The sequence below is a fragment of the Salminus brasiliensis genome, chromosome 24 (genome assembly GCF_030463535.1).
Source record: "Salminus brasiliensis chromosome 24, fSalBra1.hap2, whole genome shotgun sequence".
Classification (NCBI taxonomy): domain Eukaryota; kingdom Metazoa; phylum Chordata; class Actinopteri; order Characiformes; family Bryconidae; genus Salminus; species Salminus brasiliensis.
The window spans coordinates 2,628,007-2,649,382 of NC_132901.1; the positions used below are offsets into that span (position 1 = coordinate 2,628,007).

General features: G+C 43.0%; 1 protein-coding gene across 8 annotated transcripts in view; it reads right to left on the reverse strand.

Annotated features, from left to right (window-relative positions):
• The window catches only part of sorbs2a (sorbin and SH3 domain containing 2a), an 81,124-nt gene extending 60,149 nt beyond the window's left edge, over positions 1 to 20,975 (reverse strand). For 3 of the 8 annotated variants that reach the window (XM_072670668.1, XM_072670664.1, XM_072670667.1), the window contains exons 1-3: positions 20,646 to 20,973; positions 20,490 to 20,553; positions 7,020 to 7,131 (exon numbers count right to left, since the gene is read on the reverse strand). In XM_072670668.1, the coding sequence (XP_072526769.1) occupies positions 7,020 to 7,025 (6 nt within the window). In that variant the 5' untranslated portion in view covers positions 7,026 to 7,131; positions 20,490 to 20,553; positions 20,646 to 20,973. Of the gene's footprint in view, positions 1 to 7,019; positions 7,132 to 20,489; positions 20,554 to 20,645 lie in introns of those variants that run through there. The other 5 variants (XM_072670661.1, XM_072670660.1, XM_072670665.1 and 2 more) reach the window with 5 other exon arrangements.
• Between the last annotated feature and the right edge of the window lie 401 nt (positions 20,976 to 21,376).

Genomic DNA, 21,376 nt, shown 5'->3' on the forward strand with positions numbered 1-21,376 from the left:
GTCAGGGACTGTGTCGGGTTCAGGTGTGTATGGATAGTCAGTTTCTGTGTTGGGTTCAGGTTTTTAGGGATAGTCAGGGTCTGTGTTGGGTTCAGGTTTTTAGGGATAGTCAGGGTCTGTGTTGGGTTCAGATTTTTAGAGATAGTCAGGGTCTGTGTTGGGTTCAGATTTTTAGAGATAGTCAGGGTCTGTGTTGGGTTCAGGTTTTTAGAGATAGTCAGGGTCTGTGTTGGGTTCAGGTTTTTAGAGATAGTCAGGGTCTGTGTTGGGTTCAGATTTTTAGGGATAGTCAGGGTCTGTGTTGGGTTCAGGTTTTTAGAGATAGTCAGGGTCTGTGTTGGGTTCAGATTTTTAGAGATAGTCAGGGTCTGTGTTGGGTTCAGGTTTTTAGAGATAGTCAGGGTCTGTGTTGGGTTCAGATTTTTAGAGATAGTCAGGGACTGTGTTGGGTTCAGGTGTGTATGGATAGTCAGGGACTGTGTTGGGTTCAGGTTTTTAGAGATAGTCAGCGTCTGTGTTGGGTTCAGATTTTTAGAGATAGTCAGGGTCTGTGTTGGGTTCAGGTTTTTAGAGATAGTCAGGGTCTGTGTTGGGTTCAGGTTTTTAGAGATAGTCAGGGTCTGTGTTGGGTTCAGATTTTTAGAGATAGTCAGGGACTGTGTTGGGTTCAGATTTTTAGAGATAGTCAGGGACTGTGTCGGGTTCAGGTGTGTATGGATAGTCAGTTTCTGTGTTGGGTTCAGGTTTTTAGGGTTGGAGGGAAACTGTGTTGAGCTCCTGTGGTTTGAGTTTGGAGGGACTGTGTTGGGTTCAGGTGACCTGCAAGCCATCGCTTTCCCAGCGAAATAAACGGGAAGCAGACCCTGCAGTCCCTCGACTTTCACTGACCGAACTGCAAAACAAGCTCGGAAACTTGGGAAGGACAGAATTTCAATACCGGGTCCAAAATAAATCCGAGTCCAGACGCAGCAAATCTCAGAGACCCTCCGTGTCAAATGAGAGCCCCGTCCAAAAAAGGCAGAATCTGTTTCGCCTCCCGAAAGTAGCAGCTGAAGCCGAGCCAGGATATTTTTATGCCACATATTTGAGGCATATTTGTCACGACCACATACTTCTCAATCAGCCAGGGAGCTGCCTCCGGGGTTCGGCGAGAGTCAGAGGCGATGCTGCGAGCACTGAGGCTACCCAGAGGTCCTGGACACGGCTCTATGCCTTGGTTGCCAACGCTAACCACAGACATTCTAGTAAACTGCAACCAGGCACTTCTGTCCCCGGGCAACACCACCGCCGGGCCCGAGCAAACAAAACAAAAGGGCTGTGGCGTGGAGCGGACGCTAAACACGGGATCTTAATGAAAGATGAAATCCCGGATTATGGCCAGATTTACAGTTTAGCGGTCAACCGCTGCTCTGGGGTCAGCTGATTCTGCTGAGCTTAATGGAATAACGAGCCAATAAGAATAGACTGGCACTAAACGCACTGACCACTTCATCAGAAACGCCTCCAGTGAGTGGAAGTAGCACAAGGGGGGTGTTTCTAATAAAGTGGCCAGTGAGTGGAAATAGCACAAGGTGGGGGTTTCTGATAAAGTGGCCAGTGAGTGGAAGTAGCACAAGGTGGGTGTTTCTGATAAAGTGGCCAGTGAGTGGAAATAGCACAAGGTGGGGGTTTCTAATAAAGTGGCCAGTGAGTGGAAATAGCACAAGGTGGGGGTTTCTGATAAAGTGGCCAGTGAGTGGAAGTAGCACAAGGTAGGTGTTTCTAATAAAGTGGCCAGTGAGGGGAAGTAGCACAAGGTGGGGGTTTCTAATAAAGTGGCCAGTGAGGGGAAGTAGCACAAGGTGGGTGTTTCTAATAAAGTGGCCAGTGAGTGGAAGTAGCACAAGGTGGGTGTTTCTGATAAAGTGGCCAGTGAGTGGAAATAGCACAAGGTGGGGGTTTCTGATAAAGTGGCCAGTGAGGGGAAGTAGCACAAGGTGGGTGTTTCTAATAAAGTGGCCAGTGAGTGGAAGTAGCACAAGGTGGGTGTTTCTGATAAAGTGGCCAGTGAGTGGAAATAGCACAAGGTGGGGGTTTCTAATAAAGTGGCCAGTGAGTGGAAATAGCACAAGGTGGGTGTTTCTAATAAAGTGGCCAGTGAGTGGAAGTAGCACAAGGTGGGTGTTTCTAATAAAGTGGCCAGTGAGTGGAAGTAGCACAAGGTGGGTGTTTCTAATAAAGTGGCCAGTGAGTGGAAGTAGCACAAGGTGGGTGTTTCTAATAAAGTGGCCAGTGAGTGGAAGTACTGTGTAGTAATAGGACCTGTATCATAGATAACAGTATTATGACTACAAAGACACTCAAGGTACCACAGCAACCAGCTGCTCCATAGCAGTTACCATAACAACTACCTGGAAAACCTCAGCAACCACTCCAGCAAACACCATAGAACTGACCTGGCAACACCTTAGCAACCCTCTAAAAAATACCACAACACCACCTAGCAACACTACAGCAACTTTCCTGGGATACCATGGCAACCACCTAGAAACATCCTACCCAGCTGGTCCGTGAGTGCAAGTACAAGGTTGGTGTTTCTGTTAAAGTGGCCAGGTCCATCAGGACCCCGTGACTCAACCTTACCGTTATTAGAAATCTGCTCAGCGTCCAGCGTCACTCCCTTGGTCTATAAAACCTGAGGTCAGTGGTCTGCCCATCACAGATCCCCGCAGGGCAATTAAACGAATGTCGCTTGGTCATCACATTGCATTGTGGGTAATAGGATTAGGTAATATAACGAGCCCTAAGAGCACTCCAACTTTACGACACATTCAGCACGACAAAGCCTGATCCCTTCCCCTTACTAAGAAACTGCATTTAGCATTTTAGCATTTTAGCTAATATGATCGTCTGCGGAACGTCCCACACTCCTTCTCCCAGGAGAAGGAGGGGGGGGGGGGGGGCGTTGCATTTGTTGGTGAGCATGTCCGATTTCTGAAGGTTGCTCCTTTAGCTACGAGGCTAATGTAGCTAGCAAGAGGCTAGAAAGCTTACGTACGCTAGTTAGCATGGTGCTAACTGCATAAACGTGCTAACTAGCTAACGTGGTTTCTGACACTGTATGGCTATCCATACACATGAACTACAGTACACTATATGGACAAAAGTATTGGGACACCAATTGTGGAGTAACTGTCCAGGGAAGAAGACTTTGCTAGAGCATTGCTGTGAGGATTTGATTGCATTCTGCGAGAGCAAGAGCTGAAGTTAGTGAGGTCTTCCCATCCAAAAGTACAGGATGGAGCTCCATCATCATCATCATCATCGTCATTCCAGAGAACACAGTAGTTCCACTGCTCCACAGCTTAATGCTGGGGGGCTTCATACACCCCTAGATCCGTCTTAAAGGCACAGTGTGTGTATGTATGTAAATGAGCTCATGGCCTCTTTGGGGTTGTGACATCCCAACCACGATGAGGTCAAATCCGACCAGTTCTGCCTTCAAAGACCAGTATTTCAAGCTCACACACACACTCACACACACACTCATCAGAGCTCATTAAAACAGATTCATTAGCGAGCGGCGCTAATTGGGAGTAATTTGGCTCTTTTGAATTGGCTCATTTGAATCCTGGAGTTCCCTCGTAGCCCTCACGCTCACACAGGGACAGACAGACAGGCACACACACACATTCCATGGAAAACCTGGCCCACGAACAGCTCCCTCATTCACTCTCGGATCCGACCAAACCCCCCTTCTGAAAAGCAGACATTCAAAGGCAGCAGTCGGTAACACACTCATCAATCAAGCGGCAAACGCAAAACACGGCATGACGTCCGTCAGACCTTCTACTCAGCCTACATTTCCCTCCGTCCGTTTATTTATTTATTTTCGTCCAAAGAGATGGAAATGCCTGCACTGGCGCACTGCTATTCCCTGTAGGGGGCGCTAGTACTTCATAAAGAGATACGGCAAAACACTGCAACCAGAAACAGAGGTTCTGTAATATCTGTGTGGTGTGACATGTTCATGACATCACAAACCAGCAGTTTAGCCCCACCCATTCATATTTCATTTATGAGCCACATTCTGTAATAGTGGTCCAGGCCCAGTGTGGGCTAGCCTGTGTAGCGTCCATGAGGGCTCCTGTTTGGGTTCTTTAGGTTTGCACTGGCCACAGTCGGACCACTTTGGGCCACATTCTGTATTAGTGGTCCAGGCCCAATGTGGGCTAGCCCATGTAGCGTCTATGTGGCTTCTGTTTGGGTTCTTTAGGTTTGCACTGGCCACAGTCGGACCACTTTGGGCCGCATTCTGTAATAGTGGTCCAGGCCCAGTGTGGGCTAGCCTATGGAGCGTCCATGAGGGTTCTGTTTGGGTTCTTTAGGTTTGCACTGGCCACAGTCGGACCACTTTGGGCCACATTCTGTAATAGTGGTCCAGGCCCAATGTGGGCTAGCCTGTGTAGCGTCCATGCGGGCTCCTGTTTGGGTTCTTTAGGTTTGCACTGGCCACAGTCGGACCACTTTGGGCCGCATTCTGTAATAGTGCTTCAGGCCCAGTAAACCCAGGGCTGCTGGGACCTTGACCCACCCGCAGTCTTCTTTATTGTCAGAAAGTAAACACTGTGATGTCACCACAGTAAAAGGGGTGTCGACACACAGTGGATAAGGCTGGGGTTGCTAAGCAACACAACTGATTGACTTCGTCACAGTTGGTAATAGCTGCTTAGCAAAGTCAGTGTACAGCACAACAACGCCGACAGTAGCTCTAAACTTCTCAGGATTTTGTGTGTGTGTGTGTGGGTGTGTGTGAGCATGCATCACTGCTTGTGTTTGTGAATCAAAGGTTGCGTGTGTGCATGTGTGAGAAACTGACCATGCGTGTGTGTGTGAGTGTGTGTGTGTGTGTGTGTGTGTTGGGGCAGTTTCACATTCTTCCAGGCTATTGAAACTGAAGCCCTGTGTGTGCCAGTGTTCCCTTTCAGGCCTTTTGTGCCCGAGCCCGAACAAAACGGACACAAACAGGCAGGAATGAGGAAGAGGAGAGACAGTAAACACACACACACACACACACACACAAAGCGAGAGATTGGGCGAGAGAGAAATAGAGAGAGTGAGCGAGTGAGAGGAACTGTTATACAGACCATTCATTTGGTGGGTGACTGAAAAAAAAATGACAAAGCGTTGACAAAAGTATATGGACACACCTCCTCCTACCCAGTGAATCCAGGTCCTTGATAAAATCATGCTTTCTTCCACACATCAGTGAAAGAACGGGAGGTTCTGAAGAGCTCACTGAGCTCCAGCGTGGTTCTGTATGTAATAGGAGACACCACTGCACCAACAACAACAAGTCAGCTGGAGAAATTTAGACCTTCCCTCCTAGATCTTCCTCCATCAGCTGTGAGTGGTGTTATTATTGAACAGTGGAAGAGTTTAGGAGGAACAGCTCACAGAGAGCAGCTCAGCCACCGAGTGTCACTGAGTGTGTGATAAGGCTCGGGGGGTTCAAGGGGAGCTGAGGGCGTTCAGGAGTTCTGCAGGTAAAGGCTCTGGTGGGGTTTGGGCTGAGGTCTCTGTGCTCTGCAGGCTCTGCAGGCCCCAGTGCTGAATCTCTATTCCTGCAGTTTATCTGACCCTGTTTCTGCAACGGCCTCAGAGGAGAGAGAGAGAGAGAGAGAGAGAGAGAGAGAGAGAGAGAAATAAAGAGAAGAGAGAGATAGAGATGGAGAGAGAGAGAGAGGGAGAGAGAGAGAGAGAAAGAGGAGAGAGAGATAGAGAGAGAAATAAAGAGGAGAGAGAAATAGAGGGAGAAATAAAGAGGAGAGAGAGAGAGAGAGGGAGAGAGAGAGAGGGAGAGAGAGAGAAATAAAGAGGAGAGAGAGAGAGAGAGAGGGAGAGAGAGAGAGGGAGAGAGAGAGAAATAAAGAGGAGAGAGAGAGAGAGAGATAGAAAGAGAAGAGAGAGAGAGAGAAATAAAGAAGAGAGAGAGAGAGGGATAGAAAGAGAAGAGAGAGAGAGAGAGAAATAAAGAAGAGAGAGAGAGAGGGATAGAAAGAGAAGAGAGAGAGAGAGAAATAAAGAAGAGAGAGAGAGAGGGATAGAAAGAGGGAGAGAGAGAGAGGGAGAGAAGATAGAGAGAGAGAGATAGAGAGAGAGAGAAAGAGAAAGATAGAGAGAGAGATAGAGAGAGAGATGGAGAGAGAGATGAAGAGAGAGAGAGAGAGAGATGGAGACAGATAGAGAGAGAGATGGAGACAGATAGAGAGAGAGAGCGAGCTGATGCTGACACAGGTTTCTGTCCGAATATTTAATAATATAAGCAGTGGATTATTTATTTATTTATTTATTCAAAACAAATGTTGTTAATACATCCTTTCATAATTACACGCCTTACTTCATTTGTAATTTATATTTTCTTTAAGTTTCTTTCCTCAAATGTTTATGTAATATTTCTGAGAAGTGCAAATGAAATAAAACAGGACATTATTTAGAGATTAAAAAAAGTAAAAAGTCTGAATTTTGAGAAAAAAAATTAGAAACATAAACATAAACGCAAATAAGGGTTGATATTTTGAGATATTACATACCACTTAAAAACTTTATTATTAATTATTATCATTATTTAGAGAGTGTTTATTATTAAATAGAGTGGAAGCTGGTCAGTATTTTGAAATATTACATCAACACTGGTCATTATTTTGATGTATTAAATGAAAATGTAGAGAAAACAAGTTCATCACTTTGAAATATATAAAAATATTAAGAAATCAGGTCATAATTTTGAAGAATTACATTAATATTTTAAGGAAACTGATCATTATTTTTGATATATATAAAATTTATTGAGAAATCAGGTCAATATTTTGAGATATTACCTCAGCAAACATTAGCGAACATTTTTAATGCAGTTTCACTGAATCACTTATTAAATATGAGTAAAGCTGATCAGTAGCAAGGAGTGCTAGTTTCCGCATGATTAGCGACGTTAGCGACGTTAGCGATGTGAAGTGGAAAAAAGGCGTCGGGAGTTTTACCGTCATAAAATCTCTCTGGGAATCTTCTGTTCAGGCCAGGTGAACATCAGCCGGACGTTTGTCAATCTTTCGGAGGCGGGGCGTCGGGGAGTGCAGATCCAGATTCTCTTTCCTGAGAGAGAGAGAGAGAGAGAGAAAGAGAGAGAGAGAGGTTCACTTTCAAGAAGCTCAGAAAGGTCTGAAAGGTTGGCCTACCAAGCAAGGCCCCTACCCACTGCCCAGTGTAGCCAAATATTCCCGTGGTGGATCGGGATTGGGACAAATCCAGGGCTATTCCAATGGATCGGGTACCGGCTAATTTGAAGCCTGGTCCGGTTCCGGATCCTTTGTTTTTACCGCTGTGTTCTAACAGAGCGCCCTCTATTAATATTCCCAGGCTCAAAGCAGTGAGGAGCACCTTTAAGGTACGCCTTTAAGGAATGCTAACTGCTAAATTCTGTTTATCAGCTAAAAGGCGCCTTCCTTGGCTAGCAACATGCTGAGAGAGAGAGAGAAAGTGAGAGAGTGAGGCTAGTCATGCTATCTGGGACTCCCAGCCACGGATTGGTTGTGGCCTCTCCCAAATCAAAGGCCTAGCGCTTAGACAGCAACACCACCCAGGAGCTTCTACTATGCCGAGTTTTGAACTTCGTTGTTTCAGTCAGGGCACTAATAACAAGGCTAACAAGGCTAACCCAAGCAGCAGAGCTTAGCGTCTCACCTACAGACTTGGCCTGTCGGTCTGATTTATTAGCATTAGCGTTTTAGCATCCGATCTACACTGCTACAGCACTCAGCGGTTCTAAAATCGGTTACGGGTGGCGACACCGTACATGCTTTTAGCCTTTACTGATGACACAGTGTTCTTGTAAATGTGCATGTACACACACACACACACACACACACATTTGAGACCTATGCTACGCTAGTGTGTGTGTCCAGTCTTGTCATTCTCTGTGATGTAATAGGCTGTATTTAGCAGGAGTCAGCAGCTGTCCTTATAAATCAGCTACTGGCTACTGTAAAAACAACACACACACACACTAAAATACTTTCATACTCTCACTGGATAAAATAGGAGGTCATGACTGAACTGATGAGGCCGGCCAGCGCAACACACACTCAGTCCCTTCAGAGGAATCAATAACGAGGGGTCACTGAGGGGTCTAATTAAACGGGCTGAAGATAAGCCAGTGGAAGCTCCAATGACCCGCCTCAGAGCCATGAGCACTGATTCTTTTATGATTCATTAGGAAACAAATCAGTTCATCATAAAATCTGAAATTATTATAGCCAATTATGAAATCTCAAATGTTACTATTCAATTGATTCAACTGGATTTCTGGAAGTGATTCAGTACCAACTTTAAGCATGATTCAGTTCACTTTGATTCATTGCCGTTCAAAACATGACATTTTTAATTTTATCTTTCAGTTGATTCAGTTTGATTCAATTCATTTAAAAAGGCTCAGTACATTATGACAACTTCACCATGATTCAATTTCCTGATTTAAAATTCAAATTCAATTAATTTTGATTAGTTTTTTTGGAAATGATTCAGTACCTGAAATGATTCAAATTGCACAATGATTCAATACATTTTGATTCAGTTCATAATGAAGTGATTCAGTACCTGAAATGATTCAATTCAATTTCAATTAGTTCTATTTTATTCAATTGTTTTTAGAAAACAATTCAGTACATTATGACCTCACATCTCACATTTTACCATGAATCAATTTCATGGTTTAAAATCTAATTCATTTCTATTGTATTACAATTCTTTTTAGAAGTGATTTAAGATCTGGAATAATTCAAATTTCACCATAATTCAAATAAATTTGAATCAGTTCTTTAGGAAATTATTTTATGACATTTCAAATGTTATCCGTCAACTGATTCTGCTTGATTCAATTCATTAGAAAACAATTCAGTAATTTATGACACCTCCCAAATTCAATTCCAAATTCAGTTAAATTTGATTCACATATTTTTAGAAGTGATTCAGTACCTGAAATGATTCAATTTGCAACATGAATAAATGAAACTGGATTCAGTTCTTTAGGACTAAATTATTTTATGAAATTTCAAATGTTATCTGTCAACTGAGTCAGTTTGATTCAATTCATTAGAAAACAATTCAGTAATTTATGACACCTCACATTTGACCAAATTCAATTAAATTTAATTCAAATCTTTTTTTGATTTGAACTGCACCATGATTCAATTCAATTGGATTCAGTTCTTTACTAATATTAAGAATTATAATTATTTTAAACATTATGAAATTTCGCATTTTATCCTTTAATTGATTCAATTTGATTCAGTTCATTAGAGAACAGTTCAGTACATTATGACACCTCACATTGATTCAATGTCCTGATTCAAAGAGGAGTCAATAACGGAGTCCACTGAGGGGTCTAATTAAATGAGCTGAAGTGAGCTGCCAGTGGAAGCTATAATGACCCGCCTCAGAGCCATGACCACTGTCTCGCGCCCCATGGTCACTCAGGGAGCTACAGATGGCTCTGGCAGCCGCAGGCCACTCTATAGGATTATGTAACATCATGTATGGGCTATAAATAGGCGCAGTAATCTCATGTTCACAAGAGAAATGTCAAATCTCACACGCATAAGGCTCACAAACTATACGTCCAAAAGTTTGTGGACACCCTTTCTAATGAATAATTTCAGGTACAGAGATGTGCAAATGCACACACACGCATAAACGGCTTGTCTAGTGCCTGTAGAGAAGTCATTGAGAGGCAGTGAGGCAGGAGATCATCCAACGTCTGACCTGACCTTCCTCACCGAGCTAACTCTTGATGCTGAATGCAATCAAATCCTCACAGCAATGCTCCGAATTTCAGTAGAAAGCCTTCCTCCCTGGACAGTAGAGCCAGTCGCTTCAATAAAAGCAGGATCGACTCTTTTTAATACCCTTGATTTCAGCAGAAGCAATGAAGAAAGAGCAGGTGTCCCAATACTTTTGTCAATTTAGTGTATAGTATAGTATAGAGTTGGGTTGGGAGACCTTTTTGGTTCATTCTGTCTTGATAACGCTGGCGTGATGGTGGTGGTGGTGGTGCTCCATTCAGTACTTGTGGGATGAGTTGGGGTCCTCATCATCCTGACCTCACTAAGACCTCTGAAGGCCTCCTGTAGTATCCTTAAGTCATGTAGGTTGTGAGGTGGGGCCTCCATGAGCACCAGTGCACCCTGAGCTCCCATGACCCTGTCTTTTGGTGGGTACTGACCACTGCATATCGGAGTTCCCAGAGGACCGGTTGGAGAAGCGCTGACCTGCAGTATGAACACTAGCTCTTAACATGCCTGATTAGAAAAGGTCAGGAGCTGGACTCCATCACTGCTGCCGGATGACTGAGCTATCGCTACAAGCTGAGGGCTGATGTGACACAGAGCGATGATGTAAGACAGCGAGAGCGTTCCGTCCACCTGATACAGCAAATCATCCCATCTGACTCTTTTATGATTCATTAAGAAACGATTCAATTCAACATGAAATCTGAAATTGAAATTTTATCCCAGCGCATTATGAAATTTCAAATCTCATCATTTGATCAACCGATTCAGTTTGATTTCTGAAAGTGATTCAGTACCAACATTTCAGGATGAGTCAATTTAATTTGATTCAGTTATTTAGAAAATCATTTAAAAACACTATGAAATTTCCCATTTTATGCTTCCAGTGATTCAATTTGATTCAATTCATTATGACGCCTCACATTTTCCCATAATTCAATTTCATGATTTAAAATTCACTTAAATTCAACTGAATGAATCAAATTTGAATAGGATTCAGTTAAATTATATTCAGTTCTTTCGGAAACTATTTGAAAACACTATGAAATTTCACGTTATGCTTTCATTGATTCAGTTTGATTCAATTCATTCAGTATCATGATGACGTCTCACATTTTACCAAGATTCAATTTCATGATTTCAAATTCAGTTCACTTTTTGGAAGTGATTCAGTGTCTAAAATGAATCAAATTTCACTGATTCAATTAATTAAAAAAGCAATTCTGTACATGATACCGCCTCATATTGTGCCATGATTCAATTTCATGATTTAAAATGTAATAATTGAATCGGTGAAGTGATTCAGTGCCTGGAATGAATCAAATTTACTAGAATGCAATTCAATGTGAGTCAGTTCTTTATAAAATTATTTTTAAACATTACGAAATCTCACAGTTAGTTCACTAGGAACAAATTCAGTAAATTATGAAATCTCAAATTTCACCATGATTCAATTGAATCTGACTGCGATTCTTTAGGAAATGGTTCAGTTTGACTGACTGTGGAATGGTTCAGAGCTCTTGTTGAACACGTCCATCATCAAATATTAGAATAACAGCTTCTAAAACCAAGGCTGTGTATTTTTACACCCTTCAGAGCCAGCCTTCACGTCCATCACAACACCACGCTCATCTGTCTGTCTGTCTGTGTGTCTGTCAGCCTGTCTGTGTGTCTGTCTGTCTGTGTGTCTGTCTGTGTGTCTGTCAGCCTGTCTGTGTCTGTCTGTCTGTGTGTCTGTCTGTGTGTCTGTCTGTCTGTATGTCTGTCAGCCTGTCTGTGTGTCTGTCTGTCTGTGTGTCTGTCTGTGTGTCTGTCTGTCTGTGTGTCTGTCAGCCTGTCTGTGTCTGTCTGTCTGTGTGTCTGTCTGTGTGTCTGTCTGTCTGTCTGTCTGTGTGTCTGTCAGCCTGTCTGTGTGTCTGTCTGTCTGTGTGTCTGTCAGCCTGTCTGTGTGTCTGTCTGTCTGTGTGTCTGTCAGCCTGTCTGTGTGTCTGTGTGTCTGTGTGTCTGTCTGCCTGTCTGTCTGTGTGGGCTTGAAAGGGAATAATAATTAACCAAATAAGGCTTAACAACAGCTTAGGCATCCCCTCATTAAAGTACCTCAAGGCTATTTTTACATACACACACACCCACACAAACACACACACACCCACATATACACATACACAGGGGTGGACGTGTCAACATGGTCACTCCAGACTGACCTCAACACCCAATCCATTATAAGGGTGAATATGAGCTAAACGTCCCTGGCGTTGTAAGTGACAGGTTATTAAAAGCAACAGCAGTGTATAAACACACACACATACACACACACACACACACACACACACACACACACACACAGGCATACATTTGTAGACTGAGCATATAAGACTCACTACATGTCCAATAGCATATTACTAATTACTGTACTATAATTACTACAGCACTGATTAAATTACTGATTGCTGATTGATTACTATACTATAGATTACTATAGTACTGATTACTATAGTATGAAGTGCTACAGCACTGATTACTATACTATAGATTACTATAGTACTGATTACTATAGTATTAAGTGCTACAGCACTGATTACTGTACTATAGATTATTATAGTACTGATTAGTGTACTATAGATTACTATAGTACTGATTACTGTACTATAGATTACTGTAGTACTGATTACTATAGTATTAACTGCTACAGCACTGATTACTGTACTATAGATCATTATAGTACTGATTAGTGTACTATAGATTACTATAGTACTGATTACTGTACTATAGATTACTGTAGTACTGATTACTATAGTATTAACTGCTACAGCACTGATTACTGTACTATAGATCATTATAGTACTGATTAGTGTACTATAGATTACTATAGTACTGATTACTGTACTATAGATTATTATAGTACTGATTAGTGTACTATAGATTACTATAGCATTAATTGCTACAGCACTGATTACTATAGTACTGATTACTATACTAGACTACTATAGTACTGATTACTATAGTATTAAGTGCTACAGCACTGATTACTGTACTATAGATTTTTATAGTATTAATTACTACACCACTCATTACTATAGTACTGTATTGATTGATACTGATTACTGTACTTTAGATTATTATAGTACTGATTGGTGTACTATAGATTACTATAGTATTAATTACTACAGCACTAATTACTATACAACTGATTACTATAGTACTAATTACTATACTAAATGTAGTATAGTAATTAGTACTATAGTATAGTACAGTAGTCAATACTACAGTATTGACTAATGTACTATAGACCATTCAACTTTAAAATACTACAGTATTGATTACTATACTATAGATGACTACATCTCTGATAACTATAGTATTGATTACTATTGATTACTACACTTTCAATTACTATAATACAGAGTACTACATTTTCTAGTACTACGTAACTGCATATTTACTTATTACTAAATAATAAGTAAATAACTAAGTAATTATAACTACAGATATTCTACTTTGAATCATGATACTATAGATAACTACTTAATCCACTTTAATTTCGTTAAAAACTGTGTATTAAAAACGACTACTAAACAGACCTAACGATGTTAATTCATCATAATAACCATATATACCAAACATGTGTGTGTGTCTTTAATGGTGTCTTCTGGTCGGTGTAAGATGCTGATAAAATGCAATATTACACTAAACTACTACTAGATTTAAGTAAGTGTGTGTGTGTGTGTGTGTGTGTGTGTGTATCCTGCCTTCTCTTAGCTAGCATATAATGAATCTGCAGTTTGTTCTGGCCCATTTAAGAGCGCTAGGCCCAGCTCTTTTCTGACCTGGGACAATAGCCAAAACACACCCACCCACACACACACACACACATACACACACACACACACACACAACCTTTGCTTTAGGTATTGAGTTCAATGCACACAATCACACACTCAGGCACACACAGCTGACAGTGGGTTTCCAGGGATTCTTTGTTTAGCATTTCAGCTCATAAATCAAACTGTGTGTGTATTTATTTATTTGTGTGTGTGTGTGTGTGTGTGTGTGTGTGTGTGTGTCAGGGTTAGACAATATGGTCATCACTGTACAATTTCCTTTTTATTGAGTTACCGTCAGTAATTACTCCACTCCTTCATGTACATCTACACTATGTGTCCAAAAGTTTGCAGACACCCCTTTCTAATGAATGCATTCAGCTCCTTTCAGCTGCACCCACTACTGCCACAGATGTGCAAATGCACACATCTGGACTCCCTGGAGCAGAGCAACAAACGGGAACCTAACAGCCCCAATGCCGTCTAACGCCAGGCCAGGCGTGGGCTAGTAGAGGGGCGTAAAGAAGCCCCCCCCGAGCATTGAGCTGTGGAGCAGTGGAAGAACTGTGCTCTCCGGAACGATGGGTGGTGCTCCATCCAATACTTTTGGGATAACTTGGGGGTGAGATGACTGCAATCAAATCCTCACAGCAATGCTCCTCCGAGATCTAGTACGGAGGATCAACTCTCTCTCTTTTTTTAATACCCCTCATTTCGGAAGAAACCATGGACGAGCACGAGGTGTCCAAATACTTTTGTCCATTTATTGCATTTGTTTGTTGTGTTATTTGTGAGTCTAATCCTTTGGCATGTGTGTGTGTGTGTGTGTTTTTGTGGTTTTACGCATTCTGGTCAGCACACACACACACACACACACACACACACACAGGCAGACAGTCAGTTCAGTTCAGTAGACGGTAGAAGCGGTCAGTCAAGCAGCCATTAAGTCCACATTAAATATGAAAGATGAAAAATTAAAATTAAATAAATAACTCGAGCCGAGCTGACATTGATTCGAGGCGCTTTCACACACACACACACACACACACACACTTACAGTGGCTTCCAGCATGCCCGCAAAGATGTGATGACACAGCTATAACAGATTTACACAGTTTGTTTCTATGGCCATGAACCACAGCAGAGAGAAAGAGCCTATTGTCCACACACACACACACACACACACACACACACACACACACAGACTAAGCTAAATGCTAACGGGTGGGTAGCAGGTGTTGCCGGACCCTTAAATCATCAAGCAAATGAGTGATGAGCAACATGTCTGAATCTGCTAATGATTAATATTAGGGGTCCTATTTGGGACCACGTTCCCGTCCAATCTCAGGGAAAAGGAAGCTAGCATGTGTGTGTGTGTGTGTGTGTGTGTGTGTGTGTGTGTGTGCGCTACCAGGAAAACCACATTCCCATTACTTCATCCTCAACCATCAACCACAAGCACTGGCGGGCTGCTTTACTTAAGAGCTTGCGAGGCTAACGCTGCTAGCAAGTAGCTCACTTAGCACTACGCTAACTGCCTAAATCACCCAAATCACCACACGTTTACCTCAGATTAGATGTTTACTCCTATCTAACGGACTTGTTTATGGCTACCGCTGTTTTTAGCTATGCTAACGTAGCCTACTTTAGCCCATGTTTATAGATAGCATGAGTCACGCAGGGTTAGAAAGCACGTAAGCTAATGAACACCTCTACGCGATTTGAGGCGAGAATGTGGCGACTGGTGGGGTCAAAACTTTCCTCCTCAGTTAGCGACATTAGCTTCGTAGCTTTGTAAGGAAGCTAACGGCGCCAAACGTGAGGTTTCTGGCACTGTATGGCTTACTGTTAGCATCATATAATCATTGACATGGCTTCGAGATGGCTACTGGTCTTTTTTGCTATGCTAACGTAGCCTACTTTAGCCCATGCTTATAGATAGCAGTGAGTCACGCAGGGTTAGAAAGCACATAAGCCAGTCTATCGACGATTGCCGAACGTGAGTGTGGCGACTGGTGGAGTCTAAACTTTCCTCATCAGTTAGCGACATTAGCTTCGTAGCTTCGTAAGGAAGCTAATGGCGCCAAACGTGAGGTTTCTGGCACTGTATGGCTTACTGTTAGCACCAAATAAGGATAAAGATATACTTCAGATATGTTAGCTATAAACATGGCCATGGCTCCAAGATGGCTACCGCTGTTTTTAGCTATGCTAACATAGCCTACTTTAGCCCATGTTTATAGATAGCAGTGAATCACGCAGGGTTAGAAAGCACGTAAGCTAATTAACACCTCTACGCGATTTGAGGCGAGAATGTGGCGACTGGTGGGGTCAAAACTTTCCTCCTCAGTTAGCGACATTAGCTTCGTAGCTTTGTAAGGAAGCTAACAGTACCAAACGTGAGGTTTCTGCCACTGTATGGCTTACTGTTAGCACCATATAATCATTGACATGGCTTCGAGATGGCTACTGGTCTTTTTAGCTATGCTAACGTAGCCTACTTTAGCCCATGTAGCTAACAAGCTAAAAAAAAAAACAATTTTTTTAAACGGCACTCTGACCCCAACCAGGATGCCATGGAGGACTGGACCCTGTTGTCCCTGCTATCTGTGTGATGACCCTCAGCATAAATGGATGTTCATGAGACATGTGTCCAGTGTCCAGATATGGTGAGCCTATGTCCACTGCAGCCTCAGCTTTCTGTTCTTGGCGGACAGAAGCGGAACCTGATGTAGCCATTATGCTAAGGCGACTGGGCCTCTCTGGAGCCCGTCCTTCAACACTGACACAATTCACGAGGCATTAGCTAATGTGTCCATTCCAATTAGCGCAAACTAGTCAGCGTCCAACAGACCAGGCAGTGGACAGTGGCTTCTAGAAGCATCCTAAACCAGGCCAAGGTAAAAAAAAGATGAACGCATTCCTCGCTAATCAAGCCCATGCAAGTGTAGAGGCCTTTTTAATGCTCATCGTCTTTTCCACATTAGCTTTGTCTAGCCTTAGCCTGGCCGCCATCAACAGTTCACTGTTACAATTTGTAGCAGGGTGCGGCATGCCTTTAAACAAATCGCCATGATGTGCCAACCCTAGTTTGTCAAGGTAACACTGGGAGCAGTGGCATACACTATATTGACAAAAGTATTGGGACACCTGCTCATTTTATTGTTTCTTCTGAAATCAAGGCTATTAAAAAAGGGGTGTCTCTGCTGTCCAGGGAGGAAGGCTTTCGACTAGATTTTGGAGGAGCATTGCTGTGAGGATTTGACTGCATTCAGTGCCTAGAGGTCAGGAGGTTGGATGAACTCACGCCTGGCCTGGCGCTGGCAATGGGTGCAACTTTAAGTAGCTGAATGCGTTCATTAGAAGGGGTGTCCACAAACTTTTGGACGCATGGTGTACTTTTTTCCGGTATGTTTGCCAGTGAGAGCTGTTAGCTTCTCTACCACGTCCTTGGCAGCACCCTCATGTTATCGCAGTAATACATTTGAGGTCGTGCTGAACTGTGAGATACTGGCACTGGTGTGTTGATCTACTTGACCTTTCGGCCTTGTGCCTTGACCCCGTCGCAGCGGTGCCAAAATCTCACGGTAAAATGGCATAGCATAGCGACAGTGTCCATCGGGTTTCCACTGGAGGTGCACATCGCTTTCGTTAATGCCTTGGTGAAGATGAGCCATTCGTGCTAATATGCTGACCCGCTGGGCTCAATCTTGGCACACTGGACACTCGGGGGGTCATTCGGGTTTCCGGTAATCACCCGCATTACTGGAATGTGCACAAGCCTCAGCCAGATTTCGCATCATAAAATGCTGCCAAAACACTCAATGCTCTGATTCTAATTAGAGGATCTAACAGGGTTACCGCCGTACACCAAATCCCCAGTGCTGAATTTACACGGTACTGAATGAGCACATGCAGTGCTGGGTTAACGCATTCAGTACTGAACTGACACACCTTCTGCATTCTCAGATTACACCTCTGGAGTTTAATTAGCTGCTAATTATTCAGTACTGTATACCCAACACTGTAGCTGTTAATTATTCAGTACTGTATACCCCACACTGTAGCTGCTAATTATTCAGTACTGTATACCCCACACTGTAGCTGCTAATTATTCAGTACTGTATACCCCACACCGTAGCTGCTAATTATTCAGTACTGTATACCCCACACTGTAGCTGTTAATTATTCAGTACTGTATACCCCACACTGTAGCTGCTAATTATTCAGTACTGTATACCCCACACTGTAGCTGTTAATTATTCAGTACTGTATACCCCACACTGTAGCTGCTAATTATTCAGTACTGTATACCCCACACCGTAGCTGCTAATTATTCAGTACTGTATACCCTACACTGTAGCTGCTAATTATTCAGTACTGTATACCCCACACTGTAGCTGTTAATTATTCAGTACTGTATACTCAACACTGTAGCTGCTAGTTAATCAGTACTGTATACCCCACACTGTAGCTGCTAATTATTCAGTACTGTATACTCAACACTGTAGCTGCTAGTTAATCAGTACTGTATACCCCACACTGTAGCTGCTAATTATTCAGTACTGTATACCCAACACTGTAGATGCTAATTATTCAGTACTGTATACCCCACACTGTAGCTGCTAATTATTCAGTACTGTATACCCCACACTGTAGCTATTAATTATTCAGTACTGTATACTCAACACTGTAGCTGCTAGTTAATCAGTACTGTATACCCCACACTGTAGCTGCTAATTATTCAGTACTGTATACCCCACACTGTAGCTGCTAATTATTCAGTACTGTATACCCAACACTGTAGCTGCTAATTATTCAGTACTGTATACCCCACACTGTAGCTGTTAATTATTCAGTACTGTATACTCAACACTGTAGCTGCTAGTTAATCAGTACTGTATACCCCACACTGTAGCTGCTAATTATTCAGTACTGTATACCCTACACTGTAGCTGCTAATTATTCAGTACTGTATACCCCACACTGTAGCTGCTAATTATTCAGTACTGTATACCCCACACTGTAGCTGTTAATTATTCAGTACTGTATACTCAACACTGTAGCTGCTAGTTAATCAGTACTGTATACCCCACACTGTAGCTGCTAATTATTCAGTACTGTATACCCCACACTGTAGCTGTTAATTATTCAGTACTGTATACCCCACACTGTAGCTGCTAATTATTCAGTACTGTATACCCTACACTGTAGCTGCTAATTATTCAGTACTGTATACCCCACACTGTAGCTGCTAATTATTCAGTACTGTATACTCAACACTGTAGCTGCTAGTTAATCAGTACTGTATACCCCACACTGTAGCTGCTACTTAATCAGTACTGTATACCCCACACTGTAGCTGCTAATTATTCAGTACTGTATACCCCACACTGTAGATGCTAATTATTCAGTACTGTATACCCCACACTGTAGCTGCTAGTTAATCAGTACTGTATACCCCACACTGTAGCTGCTACTTAATGAGTACTGTATACCCCACACTGTAGCTGCTAATTATTCAGTACTGTATACTCAACACTGTAGCTGTTAATTATTCAGTACTGTATACTCAACACAGTAGCTGCTAGTTAATCAGTACTGTATACCCCACACTGTAGCTGCTACTTAATGAGTACTGTATACCCCACACTGTAGCTGCTAATTATTCAGTACTGTATACCCCACACTGTAGCTGCTACTTAATGAGTACTGTATACCCCACATTGTAGCTGCTCATTATTCAGTACTGCATACCCCACACTGTAGCTGCTAAGTACTCAGTACTGTATACCCAACACTGTAGCTGCTAATTATTCAGTACTGTATACCCCACATTGTAACTGTTAATTATTCAGTACTGTATACCCCACACTGTAGCTGCTAATTATTCAGTACTGTATACTCAACACTGTAGCTGCTAATTATTCAGTACTGTATACCCCACACTGTAGCTGCTAATTATTCAGTACTGTATACCCCACACTGTAGCTGCTAATTATTCAGTACTGTATACTCAACACTGTAGCTGCTAATTATTCAGTACTGTATACCCAACACTGTAGCTGCTACTTAATCAGTACTGTATACTCAACACTGTAGCTGCTAATTATTCCGTACTGTATACCCCACACTGTAGCTGCTAATTATTCAGTACTGTATACTCAACACTGTAGCTGTTAATTATTCCGTACTGTATACCCCACACTGTAGCTGCTAATTATTCAGTACTGTATACTCAACACTGTAGCTGTTAATTATTCAGTACTGTATACTCAACACAGTAGCTGCTAATTATTCAGTACTGTATACCCCACACTGTAGCTGCTACTTAATCAGTACTGTATACTCAACACTGTAGCTGCTAATTATTCAGTACTGTATACCCCACACTGTAGCTGCTAATTATTCAGTATTATTCCGCCGGCTCGATGTTAACTCGGCTCTGCGTGTGTTGGGGATCTGTCTAGGCGTTTCCGCTTCTTAATCCTCTCTGGTCAGTATAAATGACCAGTGGGCAGCAGAGCTACAGCAGCGTCCCGGCCTGCATGCATGTGGGTGTTCTCCACCAATCAGGCTGGTGCAGGAACAGCCCGTGAGCCACAGCGTTCCTGTGCAACTCCACAGCACTTCTACAGTAACTCCCCTCACTGTAGCTGCGCTCCGGCTTTGAATTCGAATCAGAACCGCTAACAGTGTGAACGCTCGAGCGATGATCGCCATGGAAACGGCATCGTTAACACACTAATAAACCAGCCTGTTCGCTCGCGCGCGCTCGCTCGCTCCGGCACTCCAGCCCTTCCAGCTGAAGCGGGACTGAAAGCAGCTCGCGCTGCCGGCCAGCTCTTACCGTGTGCGCGCGCGCCCAGCAGATTTTCTCTCGCGCTGCTCTCCGCTCGCGTGATCTTCCTGATCTTCCGGTGGCGTCAGAAATGATTAATATATAAAAAACTGAATAATACAAATAATACTAACAGCCTAATGAAATCAGAAAGGCCGCGCTCACCTGCGCGAGACCGAGCCGCAGACTACAAAGCTGCTCTCGCTATTTCCCTCTCGCGCTCTCTGCGCGAGCAGCAACACCTCTCCCTCTCTCCCTCTCCCTCTCTCTCTCTCTCTCTCTCTCTCTCTCTCTCTCTCGCGCTCGATGCAGCGCTGCGGTCACCGTGCGCGAGCAGCAGCAGCAGCAGGAGGAGGAGGAGGCGCGAGATCCCCGTTTGTTTTTGCGCGATTGAGATGCTGATGGAGCGCGCGCTCGCTCGCGAGAGGAGGAGGAAGAAGAAGAAGGGGAAAGCGATGGCGTCACACGCACGCGTGACGGCTCCGGTCCAGGAATGCGCGCGAGCTTTTTTAGTCCAGCGCGAGCTGAAGTCCAGCGCGCTCTCGCGCCGCTGGCTGACATTCGCAGTAGCCATAGCAACGCGGGAGTGGACGGGTCCACGGTCACGAGGGCAGGAGGAAGGTCGTGCACGCGGAGACGAAGCTCTTCTTCATGTAAATCATCAAAAATGTGAAAAAAAAACAAAACATGGCAAAAACAATCAAATATGACCCCAATACCCTAATATTGATCCTAATATTACCCCAAAATGATCAAAAATAAATTATATTGTATAATATAAAATATCAAAAATGAACTAAAAAGGATTCTGACCCAAAACCCACAACAGAACCAACGCTTCCCCAAAGGACAATCAAAAATATATGATAAATAAATGATCAGAAATGACCTAAAAA